This window comes from Rutilus rutilus, assembly GCF_951802725.1.
Source record: "Rutilus rutilus genome assembly, chromosome: 1".
NCBI classification, from domain to species: Eukaryota; Metazoa; Chordata; class Actinopteri; order Cypriniformes; family Leuciscidae; genus Rutilus; species Rutilus rutilus.
Window position 1 is genome coordinate 25902197 of NC_140209.1, and position 22770 is coordinate 25924966.

The following is a 22770-nucleotide window of genomic DNA, read 5'->3' on the forward strand; positions in this document are numbered from 1 at the left end:
GGAGGACTTTTACTTTCTGAACCTGGACTTTACACCTCTGCATAGCAATGCCACATGTCAGCCAAGAGCAAAGAAATAAACCAGAACTGGACCTTATCGTAGCCAAAAAATCTGTGTATATTAAATATGGAGTAATTTCAGCCACAGCCTCAGATGAAATCAACTGAAGAGAAAAGAAGACATTAAATCTGTGAAGATCTCAGCAGAGGTCAGAGGAGGATTTGCAGTTATAGTGTCTGCTGTCATTTTAAACGTGAACTAAATGTAAATATGCTAGGATTTAAATAAATAAAAACACACATGCAAAATACATAGACCTAGGCCTACAACTTTCAAGATCATTTAGGCTAGGTCTTTCAGATGTTGAAAATGAGTCGCATTGATTTACAATGAGTAAAAGGAGTAAATAAATATACTTTTTTCAGACATTTCAGACATTAGCCGCGTTTCCACTGTCGGGCCAGGGCCGGGCCAGGGCTTTAAACGGGCCGTGCCGGGCTAATAGCCTCGGGCCAATAGCACCGGGCCTGCGTTTCCACTGTCGAGCCAGAAGCTCCACAGCGCTTCACTAAAACACGCCCGTAACACGCCTCTCTGGGACAACGTCACACTAACCCATCATTTCACCAACAAATGGAAGTTTTATCAGAAAACTATTCAGAAATCACTGGAAACAGCGTTGAAAACAAACACGATAAAAGCGGCCGTTTGCTAGCATTTTTTTTGTTTGTTTACTTGAATTTAAAACCCAAGCATGTTTTACCACAGATTTACAATAAAAAGTGATACATTGATCATAATGAATTAATTGATGTCAAAATTGCACATTAGTCACTCAGAAATAAATTACCGTTAGGTCTATTTCACAAAAGAAAGAGGACACACTTACTTTTTCAGTCGCGTCTGTTTCTTTATCATATTTACATCACATTTAGAAAAAAATGATAATTTCTACGAATATATGCCACGACCTGAGGAGCTTTAGCAATCTCTCGACTCCCATACAGATATTTTCAGTCAGAGAAACAGAGGAAGCTCCCGAAAAAAAAGTTACTTTATTTTATGATAGTCCGGTTTAAAGAGACGAGACGTAGGCTATAAAATAAAAACATGACTGATAGGCTTTAAGATTGGTCTGATTTCTTCAAGCGTTCGCTATGTTTTTTTTTTACTATGCGTATCTTCAAGCGTTTACTATGGTAACGGTTAGCGCGCATCGGTCGCATCGGTGCGCAACGGTTGCATCACAAACAGAAGGCATTCAAACATGAACGCGAGTTAAATTATTTTATTTTTAAGTCTTTAATGCTGACAGAATCATCCGGCGCTGCCGTCTCCCAACTGTAAACTCCTCCTCTGTTGGTAACCACTCCTCAAGCCCGAGCTGGCCCGCTTTGGCCCAAGGTATTCGACGGGCCAGAAATCCTGGCCGTTGGCCCCGAGTAAGCCCCGATCCAGCCCCGGAAGTGACAGTGGAAACGCGACTGGCCCTGGCACGCACTAGCACGGCCCGGCCCTGGCCCTGGCCCGACAGTGGAAACGCGGCTATTGTTTTGACATAAATTTCACATCAATTTGACGTATTGTTTCCTGACATCAAATCAACATCGATTTAATGTCAATGATATTGACCTGAGATGTAGGGACCAGAAAAAACATGTCAGATTGATACCTTTGTTAGGCGTCTTTACAACCACAAGTAAATAATTACAAAATATAATGAAAATATGCATATTCATGCATGTCATACATGCAATGTATGATGAATGATGGTCAAATTGATTTTGAATGATGGTCAAAATCTTGACTATTTGTTGATGTCAAATTGACGTCAAGGTGCTTATTTGCATGTATAATATATTAATATATCATTTTTTTTCTTTTTTTTTTACTTCTCATCTACATTAATGCTGTGTTATGGGAGATTTGAAGTACTTTTGTACCTATTTACTGCAAAATTCCTCAGCTACACAATTAGCATGCATATTAAATAGCCTATTACATTTTTATGAAAAAAAAAATCAAAATGAAGATCAAAATTAAATATGAGTTGTTTCTGGATATTGATCTAGGAGGTGTTACATGCATAATTCTGCCATCTGCTGGTTAGAATTATTTTTATTTATTTATTTATTTATTTTTTTTGCAGATAATTATGCAGATAATATAGCCTAGTTGTGTGTGTGTGTGTGTGTGTGTGTGTGTGTGTGTGTGTGTGTGTGTGTGTGTGTGTGTAAGACAGTGATCTTAGCTTCAACTAGTTGTATCCAAAAAGTGTAATTACCATATACTTCCAGCAGAGGCCCCATAGAGATCAGTTCGTTTTTCTAGAGGTAACTAGCTGCTCTTATAATAGCTTTTGTTATGAATATATATATTTAAACATTTTAAAATACATTAAATCAGTATTTTTTGTCAAAGTTTAGAATTTTTGTTGTTATTTGAGGTCTTTTTAAGTGCCATGTTATTGCAATAATGCCACATAAGTTGCCACTGAAAGAAAATACGTGATTGCAATTAGGCTACATGTTATTTATTTCAACAATCCAAATGTAAAAAAATTACTAACTTTAGAATAAGAAACAAATTTTTAGTAAATAAAAGTAAACAAATAAAAAACAGCAATAAGCAGATAGGAACATGAGTGAAGACTAAACATGTGGGGCGGTTTCCCGGACAGGGTTTAAGTTAAGACAGGAGTAGGCCTTAATCTAGAATAGTTAATCGTGTCTTAAAAAATGTATTTGTATGTACAATGTTTCTGTAACACAAATTAAGTACGGATTAGTTACACCTGGACTATGGAGTCCTGAACTAAAATAAACCAGATTAATTTAAAACCAACTGTGCTAATCTGAATTAGCATGATAGAGGTTGCCTATAAAACATGGAATGAACCAAGAAAAGCTTAAAATTGCATGGAACTGAGAAGCAAATCCAAGGAAACAATGGAATCAGAAAAAGACTTACATCAAAAAATGTTTTAATAAACAAGAGCAAATTATTTTTAAGCAAGCTAAATAAACTGCACACACCAGCTATGGAATAAAAGAAAATAAATGCTGGAAGTCTGTTTGTAATATATATATATATATATATATATATATATATATAGCCTATATATAGCCTATAGGCCTATATATATATATATATATATATATATATATATATATATATATATATATATATATATATATATATATATACACTACCATTCAAAAGTTTGGGGTCAGTACATTTTTTTTATGTTTTTAAAAGAAATATCTTCTGCTCACCAAGGCTGCATTTTTTTGATAAAAAAAAAGTAATACTGTGAAATATTATGACAATTTAAAATGACTGTTTTCTATTTTAATATATTTTAAACTGTAATTTATTCCTGTGATCAAAGCTGAATTTTCAGCATCATTACTCCAGTCTTCAGTGTCACATGATCCTTAAGAAATCATTCTAATATGCTGATTTGCTGCTCAAGAAACATTCATTATTATTATCAATGTTGAAAACAGTTGTGTACACATTTTTTTCAAAATTCTTTGATGAATAGAAAGTTCAAAAGAACAGCATTTATTTAAAATAGAATATTTTCTAACATTATAAATGTCTTTACTGTAACTTTTGATCAGTTTAACACATCCTTGATGAATAAAAGTATTGATTTATTTGATTTCTTTCCCCCAAAAATAAAATTAAAACTCTTACTGACCCCAAACATTTGAACGGTAGTGTATATACTGTATATATATATATGTGTGTGTGTGTGTGTGTGTGTGTGTGTGTGTGTGTGTGTGTGTGTGTGTGTGTGTGTGTAAGTCAGTGATCTCAAACTCAATTCCTGGAGGGCCAAAGCTCTGCACAGTTTAGCTTCAACCAGCTCCAACTCACACCTGCAAGGAAGTTTCTAGTAATCCTGAAGACCTTGATTAGCTGGATCAGGTGTGTTTGATTAGGGTTGGAGCAAAACTGTGCAGAGCTGTGGCCCTCCAGGAATTGAGTTTGAGATCACTGGTGTAAGTGATCACGTTCGTTCCACATTGCATTTGTTCTCTAGTACCAGGCCTTTATTGTTGTATGGAAATTTTCAGATTTATTCTGTATTGGTTTTTTTGTTTTTTTTTTGGACAAATGAAAAATAAAAAACTCTTTTTTTTTTTTTTTACTTTTCCCATTCATTTCAATGTGGGGTCATATTGACCCCAAAGGTCCTTAGTGTGAGTTTTTTTTTTTTTTTACCTTCTGAACAACCAAAAGTTTTTTTGTGTGTGTGTATAGATAGATAATTTAGAAAAAAATCACAATAATCTTATTCCACTGAGATGAAGGAAACCATTTTTTTAACTAAAGAAAAGTCGATTGGGGTCATATTGACCCCAAAGCACAAACTAGGGTAAAATGTGTTTTTGGGATCAGCCTAGTTGTTTTAACAGTTGATAATATTGTAGGCTATAAGTAATTTGTTTGTCATGTGTGGTGCTAGCAATACTTTTAGTTAAACGCAATGTTCTATATTTGCTGTTCTGAACGTTTAGCGTTGGCCTATAGCCCTAATATTTGTAAAAAAAAAAAATCACAATTTCTACAAGCTGTAGGCCTTACAATGCGGGGACGGGGCGGGAGCAGACACAAATATTGCGGGTGCGGGTATTCCTGTGATCAAAGCTGAATTTTCAGCATCATTACTCCAGTCTATTCTTTGATGAATAGAAAGTTCAAAATAACAGCATTTATTTGAAATAGAATCTTTTGTAACATTATAAATATATTTACTGTAACTTTTGATCAATTTATTTAATTCTTGATGAATAAAAGTATTGATTTATTTTATTTATTTCCCCAAAAAAATTCTATTTCAGATTTCTATTTCAGATAAATGCTGTTCTTTTGAACTTTCCATTTATCAAACAATCCTAAACTATAAATGTAAATAACTGTTTTCAACATTGACAACAATAGTATAATGATAGTTTTATCCGACAGACAGAGAACATCTTCTACATTACTAGTACTTGTGATTTGATTTCAGTCTCAAGCTGAGCGCACAGAGCGTCAGATTAAACAGCAGTTTGAGAATCGAGTTCCTCAGAGATGAAGAAGAAGCTACAATCACTGCACTGAGGGAGGAAGAGGAGCAGAAGAAGCAGATGATGAAGGAGAAGCTGGAGGAGATGGACACACACATCTCAGATCTTTCACACACAATCAAAGACATGGAGGACATGATGAAAGCCAATGACGTCTGCTTTTTGAAGGTCTGACATCATTGATTGATTGATTGATTGATTGATTGATTGATTGATTGATTGATTGAGTTCTTGATGATAAATGGTGTGTTTGTTCTGCAGGAGTTTCCAGTCTCAATGGAAAGGTGAGTGATCTGCTGGTGTCTCTGGTTTCTCTGGTTCTGATCCAAAGCCACTGCAGTTCTGACTCCTGAATGTTCTTCCAGAGTCCAGATCTCACAGCCGGATCCACAGATGGCTTCTGGAGTTTTGATTCATGTGTCGCGATACTTGGGCAACCTGCCGTTCAGAGTCTGGAAGAAGATGCAGGACATCGTCCAAAACAGTGAGTCTGGAGAAGATCTGTGCTGTTACACACACACACACACTAGAAATTCAAAAGACGTTGTATGTGCTCAAAAAACAAAACCGTATTCTCAGGTGCGTGGAAGTTATTGTAGCCTAAACAAAACAGCTGAAGTCATCCGCTCCCTGAAAAAAAAAATTCACAACCAAAAAAGGGTCTATCAAAAATATATCTTTAATTTTTACTTTTGCGTGTGAAAAAGTTCAAAGTGTATTAGCTCTTCCCCACCAAACACAGAATTTTCCGGTTTTCCATGTTTTCACTGTTATACGGTAGGGGGCGCTATTACACATCTACTGAACGAGTATCTCCTGATCAAAACACAGGAGAAGACGACGCAGAAACAAGCGATAGCATATGTATGCATAGGCCTATGTAAAAAAATAACGTGATCATCAATGTTAATAATAATAATAATAATAATTAATTACATTTATATAGCGCTTTTCTAGGTACTCAAAGCGCTTTTACATGAAAGGGGGGAATCTCCTCAGCCACCACCAATGTGCAGCATCCACTTGGATGATGCGACGGCAGCCATATTGCGCCAGAACGCCCACCACACACCAGCTTACTGGTGGAGAGGAGACAGTGATGAAGCCAATCAGTGTATGGGGATGATTAGGAGGCCATGATGGACAGAGGCCAAGGGGCAAATTTGGCCAGGATGCCGGGGTTACACCCCTACTCTTTTTCGAAGGACATCCTGGGATTTTTAATGACCACAGAGAGTCAGGACCTCGGTTTAACGTCTCATCCGAAGGACGGAATGAACGTTAAACAGCATATAAATCGAAACTGCCTAATGTTACTGAATGAAATGTCGACCCAAGACAATATATAGGACTGTGAAGCTTTAGGGGTGTTGATGGACTCGATCTACTCCATCTGTGTTTTGATCATCGTTCTGATTCGGATCCAGACGTATTTGACAAAATCAGGATTTTCTCTGCTTTTTTGCTCAAAATGTTGCTTTTTTTTTTAACTTACCCACATTCAAGTGTTGATTAAAGAAGAATTCATGAAGCTAGAATAAAAAAAACATCTTGTTCGTTTAAAAGCAGAGGGTCTGTTCTTTCTTTTGATATTGCATGCTCAGATATTCATACAACAAAATATTCTGAGGGCCATGAAATGTTTGTGAAAATTATCAAAAACGCTGGCGGTGGCTGGCAACTTTTTTTAAATGACACTGGTGAGGAAAGAGTTAAAAACAGACCAGAGAGCAGATGTTTCAGCCATATTTTGGTCTGAATACATGTTTCCAGTGTGTGGATAACTTCTGCTGTTTTGGTTACACACGGAATTACGCACGAGGGAAGATTGATAGATTTAAAGATCTCTGATGTCTTTGATCAATACTGTTCATAAATCATAATAATCTGTGTATGGTTCACTCTTGATCATTATATGAACATAAGAATAAAAGCAGCTGTTGATTGTGTCTCATCAGCTCCTGTGATTCTGGATCCAAATACGGCTCATCCACTTCTCGTTCTGTCTGATGATCTGACCAGTGTGAGATGGAGCGAGATCTTACAACCTCTTCCTGATAATCCAGAGAGATTTGACAGGTATGACTGTGTTCTGGGTTCAGAGGGGTTTAACTCAGGAACACACAGCTGGGATGTGGAGGTCAAAGAGAGTCAATTCTGGTGTCTTGGAGTAACTACAGCATCAAACCAGAGGAAGGGAGATCGTGTTTTCTTTAACACTGATGTCTGGAGTGTGCAGTACGATGAGATTGGACTGGTTGAGCAGTTTGGTTTTCATGTTCAACAGTATCTTGAGCGTGTGAGAGTTGATCTGGACTATGACAGAGGAACAGTGTCATTCTCTGATCCTGTAACTAACACACCTCTACACACATTCACAACCACCTTCACTGACACAGTTAATCCGTTCTTCTTTAATCTTGATGAAATGAACTGTATAAGGATTTTACCAGTTAAGGGACAACATGGATATTTGAGTTATCTAAAGTTAAATCCAGGAAAGTTATTCTAACACAATTGAGTTGAGATAGCTAATTGCAACAATACATTTTTTTACCATGCAGTTCCACATATGGTAGTCCTATTTTTATTCAGTTATAAAGATATTGAGTCATAATGTTAAGGTTGGTCAAATATCATTCAGGAACATGATTACATACATAGTCTTATTTAAGTGTTTATCTTAAAGGTGCATTGTGTACTATTTAGGAGGATCTGTTGACAGAAATGCAATATCATATACAAAACTATGTTTTCAGTGGTGTATAAAGACCTTACATAATGAACCGTTCTGTTTTTATTGCTTTAGAATTAACCATTTCCGTCTACATACACCACGGGTCCCCTTACACGTCAAGTCACCATTTTTCGCCACTATGTTTCTACATTAGCCCTAAACGGACAAACTACTAAAGAACATTTTTCGTCACCATGTTGTTCTTCATGCAAAGAAGCTAAAGCTAAAGTCAGCGAATAAAACACTGACACAATGATGAACAAGTAATAATATTCACAATAACATATCGTTTTACTGAATAATTAAGTAAACGTAATTTCTTAATTTATCTTTGTAAAGAAACCTCATTGCTTAACTGGCTACTCTCTGCTGTCTCAGACGACGACATCACTTCTTGTCGGCCACGTAACTTCTGTTGGTTGCAATTCGCAACCTCACCACTGGATGCTGCTAAAAATTACACACTGCACCTTTAATACACCAACTTCAGATGAGTGAAGGATGGACAGCAAAATCCCAGGAGTTAAAGGGATACTTCAGGATTTAGCATTAAGCTTTGTATTAGTAGAAAACCTGTAGTATTTTCGAATTACCGTGCTTTCTACCCTCATATCCCCCTGAGACGAGAGATTTATGTATTTTTTGTCTGGAAAAAATCCATCATCGGAGGATTTTTTGGCCAGAGGCTAAAGACTACAGCCAGTAGTAGGGGCTGTCCCGCATGTTTGTACACATAGTGTCAGCTGTCTTTCTTTGGAAGCTAAGCTACCAGGCTCTTGCTCTGTGGAGAAAGCTGAGTAGTAGGAGAAAGCTGAGTAGTAGGGGTTATCATCCTCTTTTTCCCGGACATGTCCAGCCGTCGAGATCGTCCAAAATGTCCGGGATTCAGCTTTTGCTTTCTGCAGTCGCCATTCATTGTTTACATGCACACCTTTTGTTTCAATCTAACTGAATTCATTCCGATTGGTGAATCTGAATGTAGTGTTTACATGAACGCTAAACAAGTGATCGGTTGATCGGTTGCATTTAACATTGCTAAGAAAATTCCCGCTCCTCCATGAGAGATGCGAGACCGGTGCGTCTCACAGACGGTGCGTCTTTGACTGCAGCGCATCCTGCTCATCGGTAATCACGCCACCGGCCACTCATCGGTCTCCCACGGCCCTCAGTCTCGTCCTGCTCGCCACAGTAAACATAATGAATGGCGACTGTAGAACGCAAAAGCCGAATCCCGGACATTTTGGGCTATCTCGAAATCCCGGGCAGACTCGAGTCGTCACGGAGACTCAGTAGCGAAGCCTTGTTGTTTAACTGCTGCGCTCGCTTACCGGTAGGCGTGGCTTGGGAGTGGCCTCTTACGGCAGCGAAGCAAGTGCATTCTGGGAGTTGTTGTCTTTCATCCACATAAGCCAAAAATACATTTTCTGGCTTTTCTCAGTCTAGAAAGCTCCAAATTCAAAAATAATTTAACATTTCTTCTACATAAATGACCCATTTTAAATACACATTCATCTTTCCAGAGGTGAAGTATCCCTTTAAATTAACACTGCTCGGTGTCTATACACTGTAAAAAAATTCTAACCTCTCCAAGTCAAAATTTTCTAGTGACTGGTCACATCTAAATTTTTAAATTGGCCCAAGTGCAATTCTTGTTGCAATAGTCTGTTAACATTGGCTCAATGAGAAATAATACGTCAGACTAATTGAAAAATTTAGATGTGACCAGTCACTAGAAAATTGCACTCTACAGAGTGTTAAAAGTAAGTAACACTGAAGTAGTGTTGCAGTTAATTAGATTACACGGTAACACTTTACAATACGGGTGCACTAATAAGCATTAATTCATACTTAACTAATGCACAGATAATCATGTGTTAATGTATGACTCATGAAGAACTAAACAATTAATGATTACTGCATCAGTAACTAATAAAGATTCTAAATGATTAATAGATTAAGTAATATATGAATTGTTATTAATTAAATGTGTCATAATGTATTAATTCCTTAACTTATTTTATTAACTAAAAGTGTAAATGAATGTGTTAATTACCACAGTTGGTCAAGGCAATGTACTTCAACTTCCAGTTGTCTGCTTTAATTAATCATTAACTAATGATTTGCAAATGTATCATTATGTTATGACTTTACTTGTTGAGGCACATGACTATGTCCCGTCAGACGTTATACTGTGCTAGTAGCGTGCACTCCTCCACGTGCTGTATATCGCTTCACAATATAAAGCGCAAAATAAACTACGAGCATGCAACATTGTTACGTTGTAAATTAGTAAGTCACGAAATGAAAGTAAAATACTGATAAATCATGTTACTGGTATGACGTGTTAGTTTTTACATGAAGGTATGATGTTATTATTCATCAGGAGCAGTTTCCATGTTTCATTAACAGTTCTTGTTAGTATTGTGTATTCACCATGGTAAATGTTGTTTCCATAACCCCAAAATGCCACTTTATTTTCACTTTGTGTTATTTTGTATATTTTTAAATGACTCTGGTGGCTCATAGCATTGTATTAACAAAAAATAGTTTGGGACTGCTATTAAATAGCTTTCCTCCTAGGCCTACTGTTTATTTATCAGCATCAGTCATATTCTTACAATTTATGTCTAAGGAAAGGGGGATAGTACTTGTGTGTGTGAGTCAACAATTTTTGTGTAAGCTAATTTATAATGATAGGCCCCTATATATATATATTAGGCATTGGATCCCAGGGCGTAGACAGAGAACCGATGGAGACTAGCCTCTGAGGTGGAGCCAGGTTACCCGAGGACTGAGGCGATGCCGGTGTGATGGAGGACCGAGGCATACCCGCAGGGAAGGAGGAGCAGCTGCAGCTGTAGGGGTGGAGGAACGGAGCGCAACGAAAGATCCGCAAGTCCGTGGCAGAGGTGGTGTGACGACTGACCAAGGGGGAGCCGGTGAGATGAGGGAACCCAGGTAGAGTCGAAATGCCAAAGGTGTCTGGTGGAGCCAAAGAAGGGAGGAGCCAAGGTGGAGCCGACAGGCCAGCGGGCAGAGATGGAGCAAGGTGATTAGAGGCCGGAGGTGGAGCCATTGGATCCACTCACTCAGGTGCTGATGGAGGTTGCTCGATTTATTTCTGCATTTATTTCTGTTGACACACAGGATGATGCAGAACAGATGGAGAGACAGAAACTGGTTTGACGATATGTTGACGAAGTGCTGCTCGCGTCTCCAAACACTGACAAACAGCACGATAAGCAGACGTGTGTGTATTACTGGATCTTCAGCATGTGAAGAAATCATTTTGACAAAGATTTCTTCATGTCAGACCCTGGAGAAACTCTGTGAGCTTCAAACACACTCAACATATAAATTGTATAAATAAAACACTCACAAATAAAGTGTCTTTATTCTTTTTATTATGAATATCCGTGTTCTCCCTTTGTTCTTTTGTGTGTGATCTAAAGTTGTATAGCATTATATTTGAGAGAGTTTCAGTTCAAGTATGTTTTGAATGCATTTTTTTCACACCTGAAGAAATCCTGAAAGTGTGCCATCTGACTTGTTATAAACACACCCATGTGATCAGAAACTCCTCCCTCTTACAACACATACCAGGAAATGACTTATGAAACAATTGCTGGAGCTCGAACAGGGAAAATGGCTTCGGTAAATGTCTCTGCAGAAGAACTTTCTTGTCCAGTGTGTTGTGAAATCTTCAAGGATCCTGTTCTTCTGTCATGTAGTCACAGTTTCTGTAAAGAGTGTCTTCAACAGTTCTGGAGAACCAAGGAAACTCAGGAGTGTCCTGTCTGCAGGAGATTGTCAAAACATGAGCCTTCAATTAATCTTGTGTTAAAAAACTTGTGTGAGTCGTTCCTGAAGGAGAGAATTGGGAGTCGTTCATCAGTATCTGAGGAGATCTGCAGTTTACACAGTGAGAAACTCAAACTCTTCTGTCTGGAGGACAAACAGCCTGTGTGTTTAGTGTGTAGAGATTCACAGAAACACGTCAATCACACATTCAGACCCATCATTGAAGTTGTTCCGTCATATAAGGTAAGGCTTATATCTGAGGATTAAAACTGGTCATAAACACACATTTCTCTGTACCATTTTCACCATTACATACATGACCATATCACAGATATTTCTGGTGTCTCATAGAGTTTCACTTTAATTCCAGGAGGAGCTCAATACAGCACTGAAGTCCTTACAAGAGAAAATTAAACACAACAATAACATTAAAGGAGAGTTTGAGAAAACGGTTCAACACATTGAGGTGAGGGCTGATTCTTTCAAACACACTCAAAAATAAAAAATTGTCATGCAGGTATTTATTTAGTTGGCCTATATAATAATTAAGTTACATAATTACATAAATTAGCCATAGTCCAAAGTAAACGTTTATGAAATAATCCTGAAGAAATATGCATGTAAGAGGTTTCTATTACAAAATGCCTGTAAAAAAATCTTTCTATTCTGGAAAAAAATATTGATGACTGTTGAATATACGAATGCCTTATCAAATATTCTCTAAAATATTTCACTTTTCATTTTTTTTTTTGTTATTCGCTTTATGGAACTTGTGAAACCTTTGCCAATCCTTTGTTTTGAACCAGTGATTCGGAGCGTATCAATCTGCCAAAATCATGTGATTTGAGTAAATAAGTCTTTGTCACTTGATAACTAATTTGAAACTTTTAAAAATGTCAATGGTTCGCCGCTAGGGTCCGACTGAATCTTTGTTTAACTAAAGCTTTGTTTCTTACATCACTACTTCACAGGAGCACTCACTTTTAGAAATTAATTCATTTGTATTAGAAAACTATACTTTGTTTCATCGCAGTGCGAGATGAAAAATATAATCGTTTACGCAACAAACCCTCTGCAGCTGCAGTGTTGCCAGGTCTGAGTAACAAAACTAGCCCAAATATGGCACTGCTATACATGCTTTACAGTCACTAGCCGGATTTCCATTACAGATTTGCTCAAAACTTTTGGGATATTTTCCAAATTATAAAAAAAAAAACTATTGCTAAATGACGCCGTTTCCATTAACCAATGTTATGTGACTAAAACATATTTTTTTCCTCTCACGATAATTCATTCCAAAAATCATGGCAACGTATGTTGCTATGTTTACGTATATCTCAACCACCGCACTAGCCATTATGTATAATCGAAGGAGATGTGTGATATATAGGAGTTTTTGCGAATTGATGTATTTCCATTGGGCATATTTTCAATTTGTGCAATTTGTAGGGTTACGGAAACTGTTCTGTTCTGATCTACTGTTATGCAAATTAAAAAACACTATATTGTTATGATCATGACCACAGGATCAAATTAAATCATCAGCGCGTTTCATGCTATGCAGAGTTGTAGACAGACGTCAATCACCGAACGACAACCGAAACAGCAACCGCCTTTTACAGTTCCTCCTGAACCAAAACAACAAGCGTATGCTGCGTTCACGCCACAACTACTGTGATTTAAAAGAGATGGAAACATGTGACGTTACACTTGCTGCACGCTTCACGATGAATGTGGCTATTTTTACACTCAGGGTACATTACGGCATGTTTTCTATATACGACGTTCTCAATATAATTCATAATCCCACGTTTATAATGAACAACGTGTTATGGTTATTGTGTTATTGTGTTAGGGTGTACGCACAGAACAGAGGGGCGGGGTGAGTAAAGCTCATTATCATTTAAAGACGCATGCACGGCGTGCTGAAAACAGAGCTGTTTTTACCAGGTAAAATTAGTGTTTTCTTACAATATTAATGATCATTTTTAATTAAAGTATATTACAAACTTTTAATTTAGACCCTAAAGAATCATATTAGCTTGTACAAAAATGGCATTATATGACCCCTTTAATATGTCAAACCTTTAACCCACGGGGGGAAGAAACAAACCTGCCGCAACAATTTAAGAGAATACCTCAATTCTGGAGAAGGTTATAGCTGCAGGCTTGAGATCTCCAAAATGGGGTGGGAGCTCCAAAATATGATGTGGCTTCCTCTCATTGACAGACAAGCATGATATATTTACATTTATCAACTTTTAGCGAGTTTAATCTCAACCCTCATTATACACAGAAACAAGTTCATAGTTCAGTTATTACGCTTTCAGTTGAAAACTGTGTTGTTTTGTGAAGAGAGGCTGATAAGATTGAGAATGTGTCGTTTTATCCAAGAGACACAGAACATCTACTACAGTACTATAGCACTGTAGTATAGTACTATAGTACTTCAGAAAGTTTACACATTTCCCTACTCATTCTTCATGCTGCTCCAGAATAAGTTGCACCTTTGAGATGATTGAATTGAATGTGATTTGATTTCAGTTTCAAGCTCTGTACACGGAGCGTAAGATTAAATGGCATTTTAGGAAGCTTCATCAGTTTCTCAGAGATGAAGAAGTAGCTACAATCACTGCACTGAGGGAGGAAGAGGAGCAGAAGAAGCAGATGATGAAGGAGAAGCTGGAGGAGATTAACAGACACATCTCAGATCTTTCACACACAATCAAAGACATGGAGGACATGATGAAAGCCAATGACGTCTGCTTTCTGAAGGTCTGACATCATTGATTGATTGATTGATTGATTTATTGAGTTCTTGATGATAAATGGTGTGTTTGTTCTGCAGGAGTTTCCAGTCTCAATGGAAAGGTGAGTGATCTGCTGGTGTCTCTGGTCTCTCTGGTTCTGATCCAAAGCCACTGCAGTTCTGACTCCTGAATGTTCTTCCAGAGTCCAGATCTCACAGCCGGATCCACAGATGGCTTCTGGAGCTTTGATTCATGTGTCGCGATACTTGGGCAACCTGCCGTTCAGAGTCTGGAAGAAGATGCAGGACATCGTCCAATACAGTGAGTCTGGAGAAGATCTGTGCTCTTACACACACACACTGGAAAATCAAATTACGTTGTGTGTGCTCAGACAAAAACAAAAAAATCTGAATCAAAAAAGGATCTATCAAAAATATATCTTTAAGTAAGCAGCAGAAACAAGAAAAATATCATATATAAGCAGATGCATTTGTAAAATAACGTGATCATCAACATTAAATATAAATCAACACTGCCTAATGTTACTGAATGAAATGGCGACCCCGGATGAGCTGCGGGACTGTGAAGCTTTAGGGGTGTTGATGGACTCGATCTACTCCATCTGTGTTTTGATCATCGTTCTGAATCCGATCCAGACGTAGTCTTTGACAAAAACATGATTTTCTCAGCTTTTTGCTCAAAATGTTGCTTAACCACATTCAAGTGTTGATAAAAAAGATTGCACAAAGCTAGAATAAAACAATTTTGTTTGTTTGTTTAAAAGCAGAGGGTCTGTTCTTTCTTTTGATATATTGCATATTTAGATAATCATACAAAAATATTCTGGGGGCCATGAAATTTGTGTAAAAATGATCAAAAGCAGTGGCTGGCAACTTTTTAAAAAAAAAACTGGCTAAGAAAGAGTTAAAAACAGACCAGAGAGCAGATGTTTCAACCATTTTTGGGTCTGAATAAATTTTTCCAGTGTGTGGACAACTTCTGCTGTTTTGTTTACACACACAAACATTGGAAATGATTTATGGGGGAATATTGACAGATTTAAAGATCTCTGATGTGTTCGATAGTGTTCATAAATCATAATAATCTGTGTACGGTTCACTCTTGATCATTATACGAGCATCAGAATAAAAGCAGCTGTTGATTGTGTTTCATCAGCTCCTGTGATTCTGGATCCAAACACTGCAAATCCAGATCTCATTCTGTCTGAGGATCTGACCAGTGTGAGAAGCAGCTGGGATGAACAACCTTTTCCTGATAATCCAGAGAGATTTGACCGGTATTACTGTGTTCTGGGTTCAGAGGGGTTTAACTCAGGAACTCACTGCTGGGATGTGGAGGTCAAAAAGAGTCAACACTGGAGTCTTGGAGTAACTACAGCATCAAACCAGAGGAAGGGATGTGTTTTCTTTAATACTGATGTCTGGAGTGTGAAGTACGGACTGGTTGAAGCGTATGGTTTTCCTGTTGAACAGCATCTTGATCGTGTGAGAGTTGACCTGGACTATGACAGAGGAACAGTGTCATTCTCTGATCCTGTATCTAACACACATCTACACACATTCACAACCACCTTCACTGACACAGTCTATCCATTATTCTGTAATCTTGATGAAATGAACTGTATAAGGATTTTATCAGTTAAACTGGTTGTATCAGAAACAGAAAACCACTGTTCTATCTGATTCTGCTAATGAATAAATTAATAAATGTATTACTTAAATATATCTTAAATATTTAGTCTTTGATGATCTGACATTGTCAAATAAAACCCAACACATTTTATAATATATATATAAATTTACCAGCAAAGTAAACTATCAGATTGAAGGGTGATCCACTCAAAAACGTATTTTCTGTAAGCTTTTTTTCATGGTAAATTTAGGTGTCTTTCCAAAAAATGTACACTTGGAGACTCCAAAAGGACACACCAAATAAGGAGTCTGTATATTTAATGAATTTTATTTATGCACAACAAAGCACCCATGAAAACAAACTTTTCAGAATTTCTGGAGTTTTAATCCATCTCTTTTGTCCACTTCTGATTTCTTTGAGGGGAGGGTCTATGCACTTACCATAATGTTTACTTATTAGGTCAGTAGGAGGAGAGTAGACGGTCTTTTGTGGCTGTTTGAGCATTCGACCCCATGAGCGTTTACACTACGAAAGCAATCTGGTCAAATGTGTTTTCATTTACCTCTGTAAGTGGTGGAAAGTGGACAAGCTCAAAACGTTTTAGACCCTGTTTACACCTGTATTTAGTGTCGTCCACTTGTGAACCGATCGATCAAAACTCATCTTAATACCAGGTGTAAACAGGGCCTTCATGTCTTCTTTTATCTTCAGTTGATTTCATCTAAAGCTTTGGCTGGAAGTCAGTTGTAGTTTCTGTTCTTGTTTCTCTTTCTTTCACTGATTCTTCTTGTTAACAGTATGTGTTCATCACTAATGCTCAATCATCACTGAATTATCTCATTAACTTCAACGGTAGGCTACTTTAACTCTGTTGTGTGCACACATATGAACACTAATGGCTGGTTTCCACTGAGCGGTACGGTACAGTACGATTCGGGATGGTAAACCCTGATCCGGCTTGCGTTTCCACCGCCAAGAGTACCCTTACTTGATAGGTGTGGTGTAGCCTATGCCGGAAAGAAAGCCATCAACGTCATTTTCGCGCGAAGAAGAAAGCGTGTGTGTTACAAGAAGACAACTGCCAACATTAGACGTTTCTCAATACCAAGTACACAAAGTTTGGACTTGCCAATGACTCCTGAGGACGCGAGTCCGGTAATTCTGCAAATGGAACAGCGTGTTCTTGAAAGTGTCACTCAACTCGCTCTGCTACATCGGTTATCTCTGTATATTTTAGGCAGTGGCGTAGCCACGAGGGGGCCTGGGTGGGGCTAGGCCCCCTCATTTACATATCCGGCGGGGTACATGAGTGCCGAGCGCCCGGTGATCACCTGGAATGGATCTCACAACCTGGATAAAAATTTTCATTAATCTTTATAAATAAACCACAGATTTGAGCTTTAAACAACTACGTCAAAAATGGCGCTTATGTTGTCATTCCCCTTGTAGCACGCGCATTCGCGCAAGTGACGAAGTCTAGCTCCACCCTTTAGGTACCGTACCACTTTGCTAGGTACCCCAACGGAAGGGTACCGAAAAAGTGGTACGGTACGGTTCGGCATTTTGGTACCATTCACAATTTTGACAGTAGAAACGGAAATAATTGCGTACCGTACTGTACTGTACCGTACCGCTCGGTGGAGACGAGCCATAAGTAGGGTTATTTTAACCCTGGGGATACTGCTGTGTACTATTACATAAATCTCATTCTGACTTGTTTCATTTATGTATGACTAACAAATTTGAATTAGTTTGTTTATGTGTCTGCTGTGTAATCCAAATGGATGGAAATTTTATATGCAATTACATTTTTGAATTTAGACTTAAATGTTTTTTGAGTATAGCTGTGGAACAAGCAATGTTAAGTTAGTTCAAATGTATGAGATTGAAATAAACTGGATTTAATGATGATAAATATATAAACCTGGTTATTAAAACACGTTCAATTTATTCATTAATCTTACCTGTTTCATTTATGTAAGACTGGTAAATAGAATCACATTCAGTTTATTAATTTGTTTCTGTTCAAATTATGTAATTCAACTGGATGGAAATTTTATATGCAATTCAAATACATAAATCTTACATGACATAAATGTTTTTTTTGGTGTTGTTGTTTAAATTATTTAAATGGGTTCAATATCGTATATAAAAATACCAGATTAATAATCTGAAAAACAAGCCTTGTGCATAACATTCTGAGTAATTTACAGTTGGTTTGATACTTTAGGCAAAACGGTGTTGCAGTTTAATGGATTTATAGTATTGCATACATTTAAAGTTCTAAAATAATTATAATAGGCTAGTTATATACAAACAACATGGCAAAAAAAAAAAAAAAATATATATATATATATGTATATATATATATATAATTACACTATGACAGTAGGATCAGGTGCAATATTATTCAAAAGACTTACTCACAGGGCCTGAAGTTAACTTTTTTGACCACCAGCCACTGTGACTTTTTACCAGCCAGTTTTTTTTTTTGCATCATAAAAGGTGGGAAAAAAAAGGAATTGCACAAACATTTGTTCTTTAACTTGTAAGAATACACATTTAAGTGCTGTCAAGTTATTAACGAGATTCATACAAGTAATAATAACTCTTAGAATACAGATATAGACCTAGTGCAGCTCGTATGTAAACAAATCACACGCGGCTGTGTTGATGGCTGGGCAGCTGTTAGTTACAGCGTTCAGGAACCGTTAAGCAGAACGTCTCCGGTTACTATCGTAACCTCGGTTCCCTGAGAGGCGGGAACGAGACATTACGTCACTGACGTATATGGGAACTCCTTCCTTCTCCATTTTCACTGAAATCTTATAGGCTAACGCCAGCTGGAGACAGCTGGCCAATTGACGCGAACATGCAAATGCTGACCGGTCCGCGGGCAGTATAAATAGCATGGGCGCGACAATACGTCAGAATCAAGACTGAACGCTAGCACAGCTGATCAAACGGCGAGCACGGCGGCTGACGTAATGTCTCGTTCCCGCCTCTCAGGGAACCGAGGTTACGATAGTAACCGGAGACGTTCCCTTTCAAGGCGGTCACTTCGACATTACGTCACTGACGTATATGGGAACTGTATAGAATCCCGCCGTGAGCGCAGTGAAGATAAGCCCTGAACGGGGTCAAGCTACACTCCCACGAGACAACAGTTCTAAGCCAGCAGCGCCGCTAGGAGCACTCGAACTGATAGGCAAAACTAGACCAAGAAACGTCTGTTCCGACCTTACCAAGTTGCATATCCAATGCAATGAAGCGAAGGCTGCACTGGACAGGGCAGCACAATACCATAAGCACTCAAGCACGAGTTAACACAGTGTCGACGGCAATAGCGGTGACAGCTGCATAACCTTATAGCCATACACAGAGTTAACAGACATTGAAAACTACTGCGTAATGCGGAACAGCTATGTAACAGTCATAACACAGAGTTAGCAGCAATGGTAACTCTGCATAATGCAGACTACTGCACAGCTGGTGATTAACAGTTCATGAGTACATGAATAAAACTCACCGAACCCAAGACGCTATAGGCAGTGCATCAAACTTGAAACCCTGGCGAACGTGTTCTGAGAAGACAGCCAGCATACCTAAATCCCGTAGGCATTAAGCCAGCATTGCAAGCGTCGAATTCAGTGAGAAAGTCTCAGTATAAAACAGCACGTCCCTAGTACCATCCACCAAGCACACAAACAGCTAGTCAGACTGCTGCCTTGTGATCCACGCACATCTGCAAAGCCCTTACAGGGCCAACAGCACTCTGAGCATCAGCATCACGTGAGGCTGACGGCTCAGCAGAAGGCGGGCAGGGATCAATCTGTGCTCTGAACGGTGTAAGCGACTTCGGAACGCAGCTTGGTATCGGACTGAGAGTGACACTGCAGTCACCAGGTCCGAGACAATGCAAAATCTTTCACTTAGAATGAGCGTAGGTCTCCAAGTGCTTCGCTGGGGCGAGAGCAGGTGGAAACTGGAAAGGCCATCTCAAGGAGAGCTCTCAGCACTTATTAGTGTGAAGTGTCTTGCTCAACTATGGACCCAGCAGCGGACACACAAGAAGGTTCCACAGCTTGGGGCTGGGGTGCCAATCGTGCCGATCGCCTGTAGAAGCAGGACCTTCCTGAGGGGGATTGTCATGGGGGGCCCCATAACTCTCTCAGGTCCATGAACCGGGGATGATAGGCCAGTAAGGGGGTCACGAGGAAACTGACACTCCCTTGTAGAACATAGCCGATGTTCTGTAGCCGACGTACAGAAGTGCAAATTAACACATAACTGAATGTACATAAACACAGTGCTAGTGGCCGTAGCGACAACAACTGTGAATATACGCAGTTAGATAATAGCCCCATAATAGCATAGCACCTCAGTAAGTACACAAACACAGTCGTAGCCGTAGCTAGAACTATGAGTATACGAGTTAGTACAGAATAGCCAGTTGCACTGAAGGAAACGGGGCAACATAACAGCGTAGCACATGTACGTAACAGCATCGGTCGCTGTAGCGCCAACTTAATATACGCAGTAGCTCAGTATAGGCACTGAAGGATACGGGGCAACACCGCAGCATGAACACATCCATGTGCAAATAAAAGCAGCGCAGGTCGCCGTATCGACGGACACTGTGAATATGCACAGTTCGACTGGGATAGCTAGTTGCACTAATATACAGGGCAACATGACAGCATAACACAAGTGCGTAAGAATAGCGCATCCATGTATGTACATAAAATGCAGCGTAAGTCGCCATAGCGACAGAAACTGTGTAGAGACAGAAACTGAGATGCACAGTTAGATCAGGATGGCTAGCTGCACTGAAGGAAACGGGGCAGCATTACAGCATAACACATCCGTGTACGTACATACATCCAGAAACTGTGAATATGCACGGTTAGATTAGGATAGCTAGTTTTGCACTGAAGGAAACAGGGCAACAAAATAGCAAAAACACGTCCTTGTACGTACATAAGTGCAGTGTAGTCGCCATAGCGACAGAACTGTGAATATGCACAGTTAGATAGGACAGCTGGTTGTTGCACTGAAGGATAGAGGGCAACATAACAGCATAACACATCAGTGCGCACATTTAAAACATGTGTGTATAATGCAGCGCAAGTCGTCGAAGCGACCGAAACTGCATGAAAATGCGCAGTTCAAACATAATAGTCAGTTGTTGAAGGGCAACAAAACAGCATAACGCTTTAGTGTGTACACAGATGTAGCGCAAGTCGCCGTAGCGACGACTGTGACTATGCACAGTTAGATAGGATAGCTAGTTGCACTGAAGTAAACAGGGCAATGTGATAGCATAGTTACATTAATGTGTACAAAACACAGCGTCAGAGGCATAGTGACATCGACTGTGAATACGTAGTTAATCAGAATAGCCGGTTGCACTGAGGATACAGGGCAATATATAACGGCATAAATCATAGACACATCAATGTACATAACACAGCGTCAGTGGCATCGCACAACAGCTGTGAATACACAGTAATCAGAGTAGCCAGTTGCACTGAGGAAACAGGGCAATATATAGCGGCGTAATCGTAACACATATCAGTGCGTAGTGTGTACACAGCGTCAGTTGCATCGCACAACAACTGTGAATACATAGTAATCAGAATAGCCATTTGCACTGAAGGATACAGGGCAATATATAACGGCAAAAATCATAACACATATCAGTGTGTAGTGTGTACATAAACACAGCGTCAGTTGCATCGCACGACAACTGTGAATACGCACTGCGTAGAATACGTAGTAGTCAGAATAGCCATTTGCACTGAAGGATACAGGGCAATATACAACGGCAAAATTCATAACACATATCAGTGTGCAGTGTGTACGTAAACAAAGCGTCAGTTGCACCACGTAACAACTGCGAATACGCACTGCGTAGTAATCAGAATAGCCATTGCACTGAAGGATACAGGGCAATATACAACGGCAAATTCATAACACATATCAGTGTGTATTGTGTACGTAACAGCGTCAGTTGCATCGCGCAACAACTGTGAATACGTAGTAGTCAGAATAGCCATTTGCACTGAAGGATACAGGGCAATATACAACGGCAAAATTCATAACACATATCAGTGTGTATTGTGTACGTAACAGCGTCAGTTGCATCGCGCAACAACTGTGAATACGTAGTAGTCAGAATAGCCATTTGCACTGAAGGATACAGGGCAATATACAACGGCAAAATTCATAACACATATCAGTGTGTATTGTGTACGTAACACAGCGTCAGTTGCAACACGCAACAACTGTGAATACGTACTGCGTAGTAATCAGAATAGCCATTTGCACTGAAAAATACAGGGCAATATATAGTGGCATAAATCCTAACACATAAGTGTGTAGTGTGTACGTAACACAGCGCAGTTGCATCACACAACAACTGTGACTACGTAGTAATCAGAATAGCCAGTCGCACTGAAGGATACAGGGCAATATCGTGGCATAAGCATAACACACACATATCAGTGTACATAAACACAGCGTCAGTGGCATCGCACAACAACTGTAAATACATAGTTGAATCAGAATAGCCAGTTGCACTGAAGGATACAGGGCAATTTATAGCGGCATAAATCACGAACACATAACAGAGTGCAGTGTGTACGTAAACACAGCGTCATTTGCGTTGCACAACAACTGTGGTTAAATCAGAATGGCCGGTTGCACTGAAGGATACAGGGCAATATATAATGGCACAAATCATAGC

At 38.9% G+C, this 22770-nt stretch overlaps 2 protein-coding genes across 2 annotated transcripts; both read left to right on the top strand.

Moving 5' to 3' along the window:
• Positions 1 to 4597: 4597 nt before the first annotated feature.
• LOC311298671 (E3 ubiquitin-protein ligase TRIM35-like) lies at positions 4598 to 8842 on the top strand (the record flags this gene model as incomplete). The annotated part of the gene is made up of 5 exons (XM_084421793.1): positions 4598 to 4635; positions 5024 to 5249; positions 5343 to 5365; positions 5447 to 5565; positions 7040 to 8842. 5 exons carry the CDS (start codon positions 4598 to 4600, stop codon positions 7591 to 7593), a joined length of 960 nt encoding a protein of 319 aa, XP_084277919.1. The 3' UTR covers positions 7594 to 8842.
• A 1732-nt stretch (positions 8843 to 10574) lies between these two features.
• Positions 10575 to 16314, top strand: LOC311277374 (nuclear factor 7, ovary-like). The gene is made up of 6 exons (XM_084387654.1): positions 10575 to 11862; positions 11990 to 12085; positions 14164 to 14394; positions 14468 to 14490; positions 14572 to 14690; positions 15546 to 16314. Exons 1-6 carry the CDS (start codon positions 11425 to 11427, stop codon positions 16070 to 16072), a joined length of 1434 nt encoding a protein of 477 aa, XP_084243780.1. The 5' UTR covers positions 10575 to 11424; the 3' UTR covers positions 16073 to 16314.
• Positions 16315 to 22770: the final 6456 nt, after the last annotated feature.